The following is a 16,014-nucleotide window of genomic DNA, read 5'->3' on the forward strand; positions in this document are numbered from 1 at the left end:
ATTGATTAGTTATTTAGGATTTGCAGAACGTACATCACCCCAATAACAACTCGGAAGAAATCACTCGCAGTTTCTTTGTAGTACTTGCAATACTCTTTGGTGAATTCACTTCCTCAGTGCACCCCAGGGTGTATAGTTTTTCTTTCGTTTTAAGGTTTGTATGAATACATATATAGGTACGACGAAGATTTTTTTGTCGAGTCTTTTATTTATCTAGAATCACCACTAGCTTGATCTACTGCTAGTTGTTTGAACTCAAGGCTGCTTCTCAATTTCATCAATCCGCTTTCTGTATTCTTGTTGCTTGTAGCATTGTTCCAAGAAGATAGCATATTTGGCGGACAAAAGCTTGCGGTCTTGGTCGTTCTCATCACTAGGCATGATGACCTTACCGGGACCAGTAAGTTTCTCCATAGTCTGCCACAATTTGTCACCTTGAGTTTCAGCCTTAACTTGTTTTCTCTTGACGCTGCCACTGATGGAAGTCAAGGGTTTTATGTTGAGCTTGTTGAGTTTGTGAGAAAGGTCTTTCTGAACAGTCTGCGAGGTATTTTGTTTGGAACCAAATGAAAGTGTTTGCTCATCTTCAGAATCAGACTCGCCTGACAATACGGCTGTGTTTGAAGAAGCTGGCTCTTGGTTTGAGGCTTGTGAGAAGTAATCAGCCTGCTCCTCTCCCACAGGAGTCATCATTGGAGCACCATGATGGGTTGCACTAGTGTACACGAAAGAGCTCATGTTAGTGGCCGAGGCAGTGGCTGATGGTGCAGTGTATGGCGAATGTGGTGGCGACTGCGTGACTGGATTCTTGGTCAAGTGCAAAGAACTCTTGCGAGAGCGTCCTTTCGTGGCAATGTGCTCATTAACTAAGTCCTGGGCAGCCACAGCACCTAACAACGCGGATCCAAAAACCACAGCGGCGTCAATATAGCGAGGAACGATTATTGGCAAACCTGTGCAATCAGCGAGAAGACGCATCAACAACCCGTTACGACATTGGCCACCGCTCATGTACACGCACTTGATGTTGTGACCGCCTTTTTCCATCTCTTCCACAATCTGTCTTGTCTGTTGAGCAATAAATTCACATGCTCCGAAGTACATCAATGCCAAGTCTTTAATAGAGGTATCCATCGATTGACCGATAATTGCAGCTCTCATTCTTGGATCGGCAATTGGGGATCTGTTTCCGTGGAAGTCACCATAGAAGAACAAATGCTTTGCAAGTGCCACGACTGAGCGTGATTCGGTATCAGAGACCATGTTCTCCAAGACGAGGTTCAAGTAGTCGAACTTAGACAAATTGGAGGCCTCAGCAAGCTGCACCAACTCTCCATGAGCTGGATGAGTGGACAAGACATGAGCCAACAAGGCACCGGTACATGACTGTCCACCTTCAGCTAGCCAGAAACCCGGGCCGAATACTTCTTTGTATGGTCCCCAAACACCTTGGACAAAACAGGGTTTCTCTGACATTGCAATGTGACATGTTGAAGTTCCAGCTACAGCGGCCAAACGACCACAGCCAGTGCTCATGGATCCGTTAGAGTCTTCACTCAACTCAGGGTGAGAAGGAAGATCAACCTTAGCAGCAACAGTACCAATCCAACCAGCATAAGCATCAATCACACCACTACCAACCAAACATTCAGTGGTCAAGCCCAAGTCTTCGGCAGCGCGTGTTGTAAGTTTACCGACTGTATCTCCAGCACTGAGCCACACACCATTCTTTCCGGGAACACCACCAAGCTTCTCGAAGTCATTTGCGACCAAGTCATGCAAGCCCAACAGCTCCAATAACTCTTTAGACCAGCCTGTGGTCGAGCCATCTACGCCAGGGGGAACGAACCCTTGCTTGCACACAGTCGAATTGTAGGAGCGAGCTTCAGATCCTGTTGCCTTGTGAGTTAAAAAGTCTGGCAAATCGTAGAATTTCAAGTCATCTAATCCCCCTGGACGATTGTTTTTCAACCACATAATTTTAGGTAATTCCATCTCAATGGACATCTGGCCACCAACGTATTTCAAGGCAACATCCCCGGTAGCATTGATGGCGTCTGTCTCTTTTTCAGCACGGTGATCCATCCACAAAATAATATTTTCTTTACTGTCAAGGAAGTCTGGGCCGACGCCTGCCGGCTGGTCTGTGGACTGAGAGACGGCAACCAAAGAGCAAGTTGCATCAAAACCGATACCAAACACTTCCGAAGGTTGCACGCCAGAATCACGCAAACAGGCTTTAACACAGAAGCAAATGGAGTTCCAAATTTCAGTCGAGTTTTGAGTGATGAAATTGGCCTTCAATTGATGACGGGTGATGGGTCTTTCGCTCAAGCCCAAAATAACACCGTTGGTGTCGATAACACATGCTCTAGCAGAGCCAGTGCCAACATCGACACCCACGAAGTAAACATCTGGTTGTGGTGGATGTGTCAATTGATGACTATTGAAGAAGGATGATCTGCGGGAGCTCAAGGTGCTTTGAGATTTGTTCACTACTACCATCTTTGAAACCTTAGATTAAACAGGTCAATTGTTGGACAAAAGAAAATTGAGTGATTAGTCGATTGTTGTTAGAATGTGGCTATATGAAGACAATTAGCCAAAATTCGTATACCGTTATGTTGCGATGGTGGAATAAGAAAGGTATTAATAGTTGAATCGTTTCGGAGTAGATAAGTGGTTGAGGCTCGCTTTTCTGCAGGACGTTACAGGGGCTGCAGACTTCCTTGCTATGATTAGTTGTCGCGCAGCCATTGGATAAACGCCAAGAAAAGATGTGAGTGTGTAAATGCTCATTTTGATGTAGAATTTTGATTAGTTCGCATGTTTTCATTTCAAACCCGTTGGTTCTAGGACAGTTTTGGAGGTGGTTAGTGAGCAAAAGAAACCAGTCCTCTGCAGGTAGTCGTTGTGTCGTACGGTGTGCAGGCTTCTGAAGGCTATCTATTGCTTGAGTGCGTCATGGTACATAAATCCGAGTTCAGCACATGTGGAAGATGACAAACTTTGATGTCTGCGAGAACCTTCGAGTCCGCAATGTTTTTGAGTTCATTTTAGAATTGGAGAGGTCAGAATAGTATTGAGCCTCTTTATTCATGGAAAGATTGTCAAGATGATTATTCGAGCGCGCATGAAAGTTCATAGTAAAATAGGAGGTTCTCGACCCTGGAGTAAGAAGTTGAGCGAGAGCCCTAGCTGGTTCTGCTCCTAGAACTGATTGCTAAGTGGATAAATCCAAACGCGCTGCGATACAAATTAATTTGGGTTTAGGACTGAATTGACGTTCCAAGTTTTCAGAAGAACCGTAACTTTCAGTTGTCAACAAATTGAGTAAATTTTTAATCTGAACAATTCGAAAATTGTGAGCGTTTACAGGTCAACTGTTTTTCTTGCCGATAGGTTCACTCCTCTTAAACTTTCTCCGTAGATCTGTTAGGTAACTCATAGAGTGTTACCACTGTATTACCCAATTGGGATATCAAGTTAGCTGTGTAAGCTAGGATAAGAGAAATCGACTGACATATTCTAGGTATCGACGACATGTCAGCATCGAAGCTAGATCAAAGATGGTTCGCTGATTTCTCGAGAGCTGACTAAAAGATCAGAAAGTAATGTTAGTAAAGCTAGTTTGGGTCGATTATAGAGATCAACTAATAAAGGTATTGTAACTCAAGTACTAACTGAGTAAACAGGTCATCAGACATGAATGATCCCGCCTCATAAGGTTCATTTAGTCTGCCTCCGACAACTCGTCAGAAAATTTTCGTGTGTTCAGTTAAGCTTCACAAAAGACTTAGAATATTTTTAACATGAAACATCTGATGAAGCCGATCAGAGTTTTTCGGAGATGAGGCTCTATCAACGGCTGGTGAGAGCCGCACCCATATCAATTTTGACCCTCCAATTTATGACTCACAACAGGTACATGAGCCAAAAACATACCAAAAAATTCTATTCACAAATGTCAACATTGTATGAGCACATATGCACTCAGCCTAGTTTGTTTTCGGCTTCGTGCTCGCCTCAGTCTTCTCGAATTAGGCGTGCTCTAATTGTAAGCGCCCGGACATTTGCAGGAGCCACGCCCATTTGGGAACCAATTGACTCGTGAGCAAATAAACAGATGTTTCAATCCATTTACCCCATTGTACGGCGTCACAAAGCTGTCAAAATATAAAGATGCGTTTTTCCAGGGTAAATTCTTGGCAACGGCTCGTATTTGGCAGTCTATTTCGCATACTGACTTTCTTGTATCATGACAGTTTTCTATGATGGTGTGGACTGTCTTGCAGACCAGGGCTCCGATTTGTATAATACTCTCAAAATTGAATCTTCTGCCCAAGTGAACTATTATAGACAGGCCGACTATGCACTTTATTGTGTGTATTTCGGTGTTGTAGCGGCTGCAATTATACTTTTCAAAAATGTCATTTACAAAGTGCGTGACAAGCGGGTGATTCAAAATGGTTTTGAGAATATCAGTTTCATGGGATCAATTATAGACGTCACGGCCGCGTACTGTCGCCTTGTGGGCTATCGTCCTACTCCTCTCGTGCTCACTAAGGTCCTCTCATTTCCTAGAAGTCTTGCTCAGACTCTTTTTGCTGTGGCCTCGGCAATATTCTTATTTTGCGTCTGTTTGATTCCTCATTTTTGGTACCGTGGATGCAAGGGTTTTGGAAGTCCTCCATTAGCCATTCGAGCAGGCTGCATGGCTACCGCATTGTTGCCTTTTATTTTTTCACTTTCCGGTAAATACAGTTTCGTTTCTCTTATTTCTGGAATTGGATATGAGAAGCTCAATTGGCTTCATCAGTATGTGGGTTTGGCATGCCTTGTCTTGGCTCTCATTCACGCCATTCCATTTATCCATCAACCACTCATGGAGGGAGGTTTGCTGAATTTGGCTGAAGTTTATTCCAACGACGATGATATGCAACATGGTGTTCCTACCCTTATTTGCTTGTTCATTCTCGTGGTTTTGTTCAATAGACATATTCGAAAGTACCTCTACGAAATATCTTTTCACATCCACTGGATAGTGGGCTGCGCATTTTTCGCATTCTTGATGAATCACGTTTATGGCATGTTGGACATGCAGAATTACTTGTGGGCCACCTTGGCAATTTGGGCGGTTCAATGGGTTTACAGAGTTTCGAAATCTGGCCTCGCATCGGTGAGAGAAGCTGAAATTGTTAAAATTGGCGACAAGTCTATGCAAATTACCGTTTTCAATGTTAAACGCTACTCTTGGAGCTGCGGGCAACATTGTTTCCTCCGGTTTCCAGGAGCTAGAATCTTTGATAACCATCCATTCAGCGTTGCATCCATCAATGAAGATGACTACATGAGATTTGTTATCGTGCCAAGAAAGGGTCTCACAAAGAAATTATATGAGCAACTAGACGAACAAATCCAAAAGAAGCGTGTCTTCGTTGACGGACCTTATGGTGGTTGTAGCCGGAACCCACTTTCCTTCGACAGAGTATTCTTATTCAGCACTGGAGGAGGCATCACTGGAACATTGCCTTATTTGACTCAGCTTTCGAAGAACATGAGTGCTCTTAGAGTCGACTTATTCTGGGTGGTCAGAAGTTACGAAGACCTTGAAATCGCTAAGTCAGAGATTGAAAGCAGTCTTGATATGGCTAATGAGAGAGTTCGAGTGCACATCTATATTGCGAATCAATTCTCGGTAAACGAGAAGAAGATCGCTATCGAAGGCGCTGATATAATTCATGGAAAACCCAATTTCGGTGACGTGGTATCCTCTTTGAGATCCGGCTTACAAGCCAGGAATATGTTTATTACATGCGGTAATTCTTCTATGGGCCGCGAGGTGGCTCAGGGAGTTGCCGACTTGCAAAGTTCTGTCTTGAGAAGTGGTGATGCTTCGGTTCAGGAGGTCTTTCTTCACAACGAAGAGTTTGGTTGGTAAAAGAAAGAAACCGATCTCTCGCATTCTGAAGTATTCTTCAATTTTGTCCAATTTTTCCTATTCTTCCTTTAATCACTCTGATTCGGCTAAACTTGCCCCATAGATACATAGTACTAGTTTTGGCCCACCTGACACAAACACCATATGTTAATAGAAGGTCACATACAATCACATAAGTACCAAAAAGTAACTCGCTATGATTCTTATTACCAGTTGCCTACTCTCGGAGTCTCGAAACATGTGAATTATCTCTCAAGGGCTCACTATCTGACTTGATGAACTAAAACTACAGTCGGCTCCAAATACTTGATGCTATATTAACAATGAAAACTAGATTTATGAGGTAAATTCTAATGCAAATTTGAATGACGCCGCTCTTGTTGAATCCGCCTGGGACCCACACAAGTCAGCACTATCATGAGGTTATTCTGACCCATTGTTGTCTCTGCAATAATAAAATGAACACAAGAGCAAAAAGCGCGATTGCAGACAAAAACATTTTGCGTTTGTAGCACTCTGGGGTCTTAGAGGGCTTAGTCTTAACCTTCGCAGAATACTTTGTAGGAGTAGGGATCTTCTTGGGCAGAGCAACACGAGGCTTAGATTCTAATGGGGTGTGCTTCAGCTCTTCATAGCCTCCGACAACCCCCACTTGGTATGGAATCAACATGTCCAAAGCATCCTGGGAATGGCCCACATCTACGAAGGCCTCCGTGGCATCGACGCCAGCACAATCAATGAGCACTTCCGCACCTCCAGGGTGTATCGAAAGAAGATTCGTGGCATCATATACCTTGCCAAAGACAATCATCCATAGATCATCTGGTTGTGAGTGCTCACGGACCTGTGCGGGAGAAAGGACGGGCCATGAGTTCGTCTGGTTTTCTATCATCGGCAAAGACGAAGAGAAGGGAATATGCAAAGAAAAATTTGGAACCAAAAGACGTTAATTCGACCTTTTGGCGCAGTGAGGTAGACAAAATGTCTCTTTCAAGAACAAACAGTCTCAATAGAATATGGGCGTGGAACTTCGGTTGTACTGCAAAAAAGATGAATATGTGGGATAGCAGACAAAAAGATTGTCTTCCTGCTAAGTGAAAGAGTCCTGGCTATGTTGGTTGTGCCCTCAAGTACCAATGGTGATGGATTTACCACTGCCATCGGAACGGAGAACACACAGGCTTTGGGGGAGGTTTCCTGCAGGAACAAGGTGGGTGTTCTGGGTCGCAAGGATGGGATTCGACAATGCCAAGAGTCAAAGTGCCATACGCAAAATGCACATAGAGGTCCATAAACGCAGTCAATGCGCGAAAAATACTAGGTTGCAGGTTGACCCGTTGTCTTTGTTCCATCTTGGTTGGATCGCCTTTTAGACAATAACTGGACTATTTCGACGAGGCATACAATAAAAAAAAAACTAGAAATGGTGTGCACGCCTTATCTACGCTTGTAGTAGTGAGGCATTATTCATCTTGAAGCGGGCATGGATCTTCTTGTCTATTTGCTCATAGCCCACTCATCATAGAGGCAGCTTGTGGGATGCACTAAGCAAATACTTCGTACATTGTGATTGCAATATTGGAGGGATAAAAGAGAGAATTTGAAAAGACCGTTGCGTCCAAAAATCGCAGCTTTTGTCTCAAGCGGCTCAGGGCCTATTTATATGGGTCCTGCTTGATCTAGAGGTGGCGTGATGAGAATGGGAGAGCCACTTATAGATCTGAGTCTGATAAACGAGGTGTTGTGAGATGTCAATGGCGATAAATCAAATTTTTCTGTAAAAATTTGGGGCCAAAATTCGATGATCAGACTTCAAAAGAAATTTTGGGATGATTCATTCTGGTGATTATGTTCCCAATGATTCTTTGCATATTTCCATCCTCGCAATACACCAGTTCTGCGACACCACACCCGTGCCTCCTAATGTTGACAATTTCCAGTCTTGATCTTGGGTTCACAAACTCAAATCCTCCCCCACACCTCTTCATTTCTGGCGTACAATGGTGGCCCTTCCTTCCAGCAAAAAAACACACAGTGAAAAACACAAGCAGATTTTCAGGCAGCTTCTCAAGGAGACTGCAAACAAGTCATGCGTGGACTGTAAGACCTCAACACACCCCCGGTGGGCTTCGTGGAATTTGGGTTGCTTCTTCTGTATCCGCTGCTCAGGAATCCACCGTTCCATGGGGACGCACATCTCGCGTGTCAAGTCGGTCGATTTGGACGCGTGGACCGACGAGCAGGTCGAATCAATGGTGAAATGGGGTAACGAGAAGTGTAACTTGTATTGGGAGGCCAAGTTGCCTCAAGGATATGTTCCTGACAGCAGCAAGATTGAAAACTTCATTCGCACCAAATATGACATGAAAAAATGGGTGGCTCTGCCGAGGGTTCCTGATCCGATGACTCTTCACACTTCCGGGCCACAGCAAACCCATGGCCTTGCTGAAGAGGAAAGAGCTTCCGAGCAGAAACTGGTCCATGTGGCTTCTGGAAAGTCACAACCTAAAAGTGAGCTTCTTTTGGATGATGATTTCGGATCTTTTTCGTCTGCTGCAACTAAATCATCACAGCACACAAACATTGTTTCTTCCCAATCTCAGGCAAAGGGTAATGCGCACACAGCTTCTGCTTCATCTCCTTTAGAAAACCGTGGCAATCTTCTCTCTGCGAAGTCCTCGTCGGAGCCTCCCTCTGAGGTGGTTCCTGACCAGAGAAAAGATCTCAAAAAGTCCATTCTTTCCCTTTATTCAACTCCTTCATCGTCATCCTCTTCCCTGAGCTTCAATAATGGTACATCTAACGGTTTCCTGGGTATTAGAAGTACGGGCACTAGCCGTGCGCCAGCTACTCAATCCTTTCAATTCCAACGGCCTATGGGTGTTCAAAGCGGGTCACTGGGTGCACTGCAACCTGCTCGCTCTCCAACAACTGACTCCGTCAACAGCATGTCTGACTCTTTGTTGGGTTTAAATTTCGGTGCCCCCAGTAAGCCTGCTGCCCCTTCACCTGTCTATGCCTCGTCAAATTCGCAAACACCTGTTCATACCCCAAACCAAGCGCAACACTCGAAGGCTAATACCCCGGCACAATCGTGGAATAATGAATGGAGTAACCTACCAGCATCTGATAATCCGTGGGGCTCCATGTCAAATAGCCAATCGTCCTCGTCGGTACTTGGGCGTTCGTCAGTTGCAAACACAGGCTTCGACTCTAGAACAAAGGATCTTGAAGATGATCTCTTCAAGAATGTCTGGACGTGAGTTCTGCATCATCTCGTTTATAAGTTAGCATGAAATCTTAAATTAGGTTTAACTATCTAATGACCGCCAGTTGTAGGCAAGCCCACATACACTTTAAAAGAGTCGTAGATCAACCACTGGAATCCGGTTAATGTACCAACCATGACAATTCTGACCGGCAAACCGTTCCACACACCACGGAATCCGATGTCACCGTATATTCTCTTGAGTGCAGCACCCAAGCTCTCTGTTGCCTTCTTGTCTGAATTGATCTTGGACACCATAACGTCGGCAGGGTGCGACACAATGGCACAGAAAATACCTGCAATGTATCCTCCCAAAAACGAAACACCAGTCTGTTGCAATGGAGTGTACGACGAGACTGGCTTTCCTAAGTAGGCGTAGATCTTCTCGACAGTCTTTTCAAAGGAAGCAAATTTCACCATGGTGTATGGGATTTGACGGGCCCACAAGGGTCCAATTCCCTTGTACAATCCTGCAATTCCTTCTTTTGCAGTGATTTTTCGCCATCCATCAACAACAGAGGTCGCATATGGAGGAATCGTGGTTTGAGTCTTCACTTTGATGGTCTCGAATGGGCACAAAGCAAGATCTGCCAAGAACTCGGCAGATGCTGCAGCACTCAAAAAGATCCCCGTTTTATACTTTTCAGCCTTTTCAGGCCCCACCATATCACCATAGGTCTTCTTGAAGTACTCATAGAACCCGTACTTTCCGGCACCTTGGAGAGCATATCCGATGAAAGTTGCACCAAAGCCCATGAAGATCGAGTCACCGGATGTCTTCATGATGGTTTTCCAGCCCTGGACATTCGATGCATAAAGCGACGAATTGACCTGGCGCCGGCATTTCACCAAGTCCAATGGTGTAAGAGCTGAATGGGTAGGACCACAAGCAACAATTCCACCGATTGTACATGCAGCGTAGTATTCCTTTGAGAAAAGAGCAATTGGTTTTTTTTCGTCCATTTTTGTACTTATTTGAATATGCTCCACGGCTCTACTAAAAAGCAGTGATGGTTGGAGTTAGCAATTGCAATCACTGCTTGATATAGGGCTTGCCTGCATCGGCGCCATATTGCAACCGATAAGACCCCTCGGAGCTAGTATTTTCGGATTGGTCTTTTTACCGACAGCTAATCGCTTAGTTTAGACAAAAAAATGGTTTGGAAATACAGGACTTTTTGCGCAAGTTCTGGAGTCAATATCTTGTATATCCTTTCTCGGAATTCATGCAACCTTACTTGGTTGCATTTCTCGAACAATTGTCTTGTCTCCGGAGCTTCTTCTATATGCATTCCTGCGTCAAGAGAACCGGAGTAATACCCGGTCTAAGGATGAATGAAGTGATTATTGTCGAATTGAATGTTTAGGATTTCTATAAATGATCCTTAACGTGCGGTGTTTTAATCTTTGTGTTCCTCCAGCTCGAGCTCGTAATCAAAATCAGGACCATCAAATCTGGTCTTGGTGTCTTCCCATGGCAAGTCTTCAATCCAGAAGGAAGCGACTTTGGCAAAATGGTCGCTCTGTTCCTTTCCTAGTTCAACGACCGTTCCTTCCAAATGCTTGTCTACCTTCTCACCATCTTGTTCAATCACACCTCCAATTCTTGAGTATGCGCACCAAAGATAACCGCGGCAGTACTGGGTCATTTCCCAGTTGTTCTCTGGCTCGTGCTCAATGTTACGCATTCCTCCATCACGATTGTGAGGAGGAAGAATTGCGTGTGTGACAACGAGAGGGCTAGCATAAAATGTCAGGAATTCCCTGAGGTTGGTAAACCATTTGAATAAGTCCTTTCTCTCGAAGTCTTCCCTGAAATTAAAATCCAAATACTCTGATTTACTGCAGAATCTGAAACCGGAATTGATCCACACTAAAGTCTTATTGTCGTTACCATCAATGTGTGCAGGGTGACCAGAACACAATTGTTTGGCCTTCATATCTGGATTTGGTTGACCTGCAGCGGGCATCAATTCACCAACTGATGCTGCAACATTTTGGTTGAAAAAATAATCGTTTCTGCCAGAAATGGCCACTGCAAGCCAGAACATCTCCTTGTCACCATAAAGTCTACCATGGACAAGATTGTAGAAACTAATGATGGTCATCATAAGTGGCTGGATGTAATGCTTCTTACGGTTAAGAACAACAAGTCCACTCTCCATATAGTGGCTCATGTGGCCATCAAAAAATCCGTTGTTGAGTGTGTAGTCGGTGACCTGATCAATGTTGAAGACGATAGAGTCCTCAATAGAGGGCAACATTTTAGAAAAGAATTTAATATCGGCATTACCCCTGTATTCTTGGGCATTACGGTCTCTGTAGAATAAAGCGCCAGTTCTCAAGTAATCTTGATGGTCAAAGAAGTAATCAGGACCCTTCAAAAGACCCGCATCAGCATCCAAGAACATGATTTCCTCGAAAGAATTGAAGAGCATGGCCATCATTTTGTTTGCAAATCCTTCAAACTTGTTCAAGTAGTCTGGCTTGATGGATCTGTGGGTGTTCACGAACCAGATATCTTGAGGTGGGAATGAATGGTATGCCTCACGAGAAACCTGAGTAAGTCTCTCGATGGATGTGTCAGAGAGACCGCCGTGGTAGAGAATTTGGATAGGATACTTGTTAAGATAGAATCTCAAGGTACGGATGAGTCTAGCAGCATCATCCACTTGACCATCACCGATTGTCAACACAATACCTCTTCCATTCATTCTCTTCTTGAAGTCAGTGAGGAAGCATTGATTTGATGGCATAGAAGAATATTTGGTGCCTGGGAAATACTCGGTCAGGCCATCCCATTTCTGGAAGACAGGGTACTCCTTTGTAATGAAAGGAAAGATCTTGTTTTCAACCTCGGCGCAGGTCACAGGGTTCTTATAGATGGCCTTCTTGGCATCCATGTCGGCAGCAGATGGCTGGAAGTCGATACTTTGCTTGAGAAAGTTTCTTTGCAGTTTCACGAAATTGGTTTTACTGAGACCGCTTTCTGAAGTGTAGCCATTCAAGAAACATCTGTCGAAGACACGAACGTGGGATGCAAAGTCGTGGACGAGTTGTTCATCGGTCTTCATTTGCCTTATGGTAGCTTCGTAGTCTACTCTGATCTCCGCGTCAGTGGGGTGGTGAGGAGGCTCCTTTCCTTCACGTTCAGCCTCGTCCTTTTCGTTACGATAGCCCTCCAATCTGTTGTCCCTGTACAGATCGAAGTTGTCAAAAGCCTCGTGCTTCAATTCAACCAGCTCGTGGGGGTTGACGAACCAGTCTGGTACCGACATGGTCAAGTGGTTGAAGTAGATGGCGCATCTGTCCTCGTACAGCTCCTTGGTGATGAAGTCGTGCAAGTTCATCTGGGCGAAGATCTCATCGTACACCTCCAGTCGAGTTCTGATCCCTTTGAGTCGAGGACTACGGTGGTGCACGTTATCGAAGATGCCCAAGAGCTCCTTTGAGTTTGCCTTGAGCTTCGATTTGGAGGGGTCTAGTCTCACATAGAGTAAGGCATTGATCAAGGCCAAGCCAAGAACCACAAGCATGAGCGATTGCTTGGATAATTTGACCAAACTAGTCATTTTCAAGAGTCCGGCCATGGCGGATGGTTTGCGTGAACTGCTAGCGTGGGTGGTTTTTTTTTTTTCGGAGATGCCTACTCACTCGCGCTGGCGACACTGACAGCGGTACCTCCAGGGCGTGTGTGATGAGTTGCACGAAGTGTGCATGATAGAGGGCGTGCAATTGCAATTACAAAATGGATCGTACCTGGCTGTGAGAACGCGGTTGAAAAGAGGCCGGGAAGCTTGAGTTTGGAAGAAGGATCAAATTTAGATCTTGCTCTTTAATTTATTCTAATGTACATCTCAAAAATCACTTGCAATCCCCCGTCATTGACAGTGGGTTGTCGGCCCTGCGGCGAACACGGCCAACACTTGGGTTAGGATCCTGGTTAGATTTCACGTGTGTACAGGAACAGTGAGACTGCAACCACGATAAAATACGGAATCTGGAGTAGGGGATCGGACATGTAGTGCGAATGGGGTTGGTTGACAGCTTGTAGTTGTATGGTCTGAAGCTTTGCTCGAACTGCCTTTTTGTCCTTCGTCCTAAATTGTGATTGGACTCGAGCATCTGCAATACACGAACAATTTACCCTGTTCCACCTCTACTGTATATTTGTTGGATAAGGGCCGTTTGCATGCAGTGACACAATTTAGGTTATTCTACTCCAGTACTCGAGGCTTCTGCTCCGTATAATAAGTTGGTTCACGGTACATAATTGAGATCTTAAAGAAAGATTTGGCATGTTAGGCAGATAACAAAGATGAACCTACCTCAGTGGTTCGTCCCATCTACAATCATTCTCATTTTGTATTCTTCGGTCATCTGTTGGCCGACGTAGAAGCCTGTTTCACGTACTTTGCAGCCTCGGCATGCTTTAGGCGATCTGTCGTCGCTTCCTGGAGCCTTAAATTCTTGTATGAAGTACTCGCCTACCCTTCCTCTACGGAATGACAATTTATCACTCTATGCAGATGACATAATAATGACTTGATAGGCGCCTTATCCAAAGTTATGTCGTGCGTTTGCCAGAGATGATGATTTCTGTCTTTTGATCTTTTAATCGTGGTGTTGGGTGTTTGCTGTGTCTCCAGTTGTGGGTATATGGTGGAAAGAAGAAGATCATAGCGGGTGCGTGTCGGGCGTTAGATACACGGCTGCCGTAGGACCTTCTGAAAATGAATCGTAAATTTGTGTCTGCCACAGCCGTAGACGCATCGCTTTCCTGCCTTTGAACAACGAGAGATTAAGCGTGACTGGCTTGAGATTTCTCTTCGGTTGTAATTCTCCGCTAAATGGTAGGGGGTTCTTGTCATAGAATCATTCTCTGCAAAAGACTCAAAGTCTAAAGTTTCGGTGACTAGTCTACAAAATCGGTTGACTAATACTTGGTGGTTGCCTTCAAGATCCCCAAGAAATCTGTTTCCAACTGTGAGCGCTGATTATTACCAATTCCAAATGAGCAAAATCGGAAAATGTTTCTTGCGAATTGCATTACTTTAATGTTAATCATTCATGTTGGATGATCTGTTTATTCAGTATTACCTTAGTTAGAAAACCCTGAGCTAGCCACTCTTTCTCAACAACGTAGCTAGCCCTACTTGAATTTCGAGTTGACCTACTGGTCAGATCTCGGCCAAGCCGATGGGGGGCTATCATCGGGCTATTTAAAGCCTTTCTTCGGTCCATCTTAGGCCTATCTATGGGCCGCTTCTGTGCTGTTCTATCGCCGTTGTCCAGAGCTTCACACTCGATGTGTCTTATCCCAGCGTCAAAAGCTATCTAGATACTCTTAATTCGGTATTCTAGTGGTATTATTCTATTTTTTTACCTAACATTTACAATCTAGCAACGTTCAGGATGCGCAATTCAATCTGGACACTCTCATTTCAATTACATGAGTACTCAAAACCTGGATCAACTGTATCGGGAAGATCTTGAATGAAACTCAATTTGCATTAACTCTCAAACCCTCCATTCCAGAAATAAACTCTGAAAATTCGTATATAAGATGAGGGCAGTATTCAAGTTCGTGAATTGAATTTGAGCAACAGAATTTGAATTTTTCGTAAAACTCAATGCAATTTATCAAAACACACACACTGATTTCTCAGGAGGGTTTGAGAACAGTTTGTGCTCTAAAAGACGTTATTGCTGCAAACAAAACGCAGCTGACTGTCAAAAGAACACTGTTGCCATTTTTCCGCAGTATCTCTTGATTTATTGGCAACGCAAAAAAGAAGTCTCAGAAGTAATTCGAGCACAAAAAGCAGTTTCAAATTTCCAGCCTACTTTTGTAAGTTTCCTTCATCGTCTTTTGTTCTCATTGCGGTCCTGCCTCACTGAGAGTTGAAAGAGCACACCAATTCCTTCGACACAACTCTTCCTAGCGACAAGCACCTCAACACTAAAAAAAAAAATAACCATAAAAAAACTATTCTTGTATCCAAAAGAATTTTTTTTAGCATTTTCTCAACCCCAAATTCCCCTGAATCCATTGTTTTGATACCTTAATTAATGGCTCGCTCGTCAGACCTGCACGTTTAGATATCAAGAAAACCCACTTTCACCTATTCCCAGAACAGTTCTTTTCCTACCCCTTGCATCAATTGCCCATGTTTGCCTTCAGATCTTCCGTTGCACGTGCGGCCGTCGTCCGTCCTGCTACCATCCTTAAATCTGCAGCCATTGCCAGATCCTTTTCCGCTGTCTCCAAGGTTTCTGCCCTCAACCCTAATGTTCCTAGAATTGCCGTTACCTCTGGCCTCAAATCATTTTCATCTCAAAGATTCTACAGTGTCTTAAATCACGCTGAAGCCAAGGCTTACAAGTATGAGGACATTAAGAACATCGTCGCTGCTCCTTCTGAAAGCACACTTCTCGTAGATGTTAGAGAACCAGCCGAGTTTGCTGAGGGCCACATCCCCGGAGCTGTTAATGTGCCTTTCAAGTCGTCTCCCGGTGCTTTCGGCTTGTCTGCCGAGGAGTTTCAGGAGAGTTTTGGTTTCGCTAAGCCTGAGAAGGAGACTGAGTTGGTGTTCTACTGTTTGGGAGGCGTCCGTTCTACTGCTGCTGAGGAATTGGCTGATTCCTTCGGTTACGCCAAGAGAGGAAACTACGCCGGTTCTTATGAGGACTGGGTTTCTCACGAGAATGCTGCAAAGGCTTAAGGCCGCGCCTACTTTGACGTAGCAAGGGTCTTCTCTGTATATACCACACAATACACTATCATAATAGATATGTTGTATAT

General features: G+C 44.4%; 7 protein-coding genes across 7 annotated transcripts; 3 read left to right on the top strand and 4 right to left on the bottom strand.

Moving 5' to 3' along the window:
• Positions 1-255: 255 nt before the first annotated feature.
• Positions 256-2,505, bottom strand: PUMCH_002233 (uncharacterized protein; the record flags this gene model as incomplete). The annotated part of the gene is made up of 1 exon (XM_063021247.1): positions 256-2,505. One exon carries the CDS (start codon positions 2,503-2,505, stop codon positions 256-258), a length of 2,250 nt encoding a protein of 749 aa, XP_062877317.1.
• Positions 2,506-4,258: 1,753 nt separating this feature from the next.
• On the top strand, positions 4,259-5,941 carry PUMCH_002234 (uncharacterized protein; the record flags this gene model as incomplete). Its single annotated transcript, XM_063021248.1, has 1 exon — positions 4,259-5,941. The coding sequence occupies one exon, from the start codon at positions 4,259-4,261 to the stop codon at positions 5,939-5,941; it is 1,683 nt and encodes a 560-aa protein (XP_062877318.1).
• Positions 5,942-6,356: 415 nt separating this feature from the next.
• Positions 6,357-6,833, bottom strand: PUMCH_002235 (uncharacterized protein; the record flags this gene model as incomplete). Its single annotated transcript, XM_063021249.1, has 1 exon — positions 6,357-6,833. One exon carries the CDS (start codon positions 6,831-6,833, stop codon positions 6,357-6,359), a length of 477 nt encoding a protein of 158 aa, XP_062877319.1.
• A 1,108-nt stretch (positions 6,834-7,941) lies between these two features.
• PUMCH_002236 (uncharacterized protein) lies at positions 7,942-9,204 on the top strand (the record flags this gene model as incomplete). The annotated part of the gene is made up of 1 exon (XM_063021250.1): positions 7,942-9,204. One exon carries the CDS (start codon positions 7,942-7,944, stop codon positions 9,202-9,204), a length of 1,263 nt encoding a protein of 420 aa, XP_062877320.1.
• Positions 9,205-9,260: 56 nt separating this feature from the next.
• Positions 9,261-10,172, bottom strand: PUMCH_002237 (uncharacterized protein; the record flags this gene model as incomplete). Its single annotated transcript, XM_063021251.1, has 1 exon — positions 9,261-10,172. The coding sequence occupies one exon, from the start codon at positions 10,170-10,172 to the stop codon at positions 9,261-9,263; it is 912 nt and encodes a 303-aa protein (XP_062877321.1).
• Positions 10,173-10,609: 437 nt separating this feature from the next.
• Positions 10,610-12,799, bottom strand: PUMCH_002238 (uncharacterized protein; the record flags this gene model as incomplete). Its single annotated transcript, XM_063021252.1, has 1 exon — positions 10,610-12,799. One exon carries the CDS (start codon positions 12,797-12,799, stop codon positions 10,610-10,612), a length of 2,190 nt encoding a protein of 729 aa, XP_062877322.1.
• Positions 12,800-15,379: 2,580 nt separating this feature from the next.
• On the top strand, positions 15,380-15,934 carry PUMCH_002239 (uncharacterized protein; the record flags this gene model as incomplete). The annotated part of the gene is made up of 1 exon (XM_063021253.1): positions 15,380-15,934. One exon carries the CDS (start codon positions 15,380-15,382, stop codon positions 15,932-15,934), a length of 555 nt encoding a protein of 184 aa, XP_062877323.1.
• Between the last annotated feature and the right edge of the window lie 80 nt (positions 15,935-16,014).

This window comes from Australozyma saopauloensis, chromosome 3 (assembly GCF_035610405.1).
Source record: "Australozyma saopauloensis chromosome 3, complete sequence".
Lineage (NCBI taxonomy): Eukaryota > Fungi > Ascomycota > Pichiomycetes > Serinales > Metschnikowiaceae > Australozyma > Australozyma saopauloensis.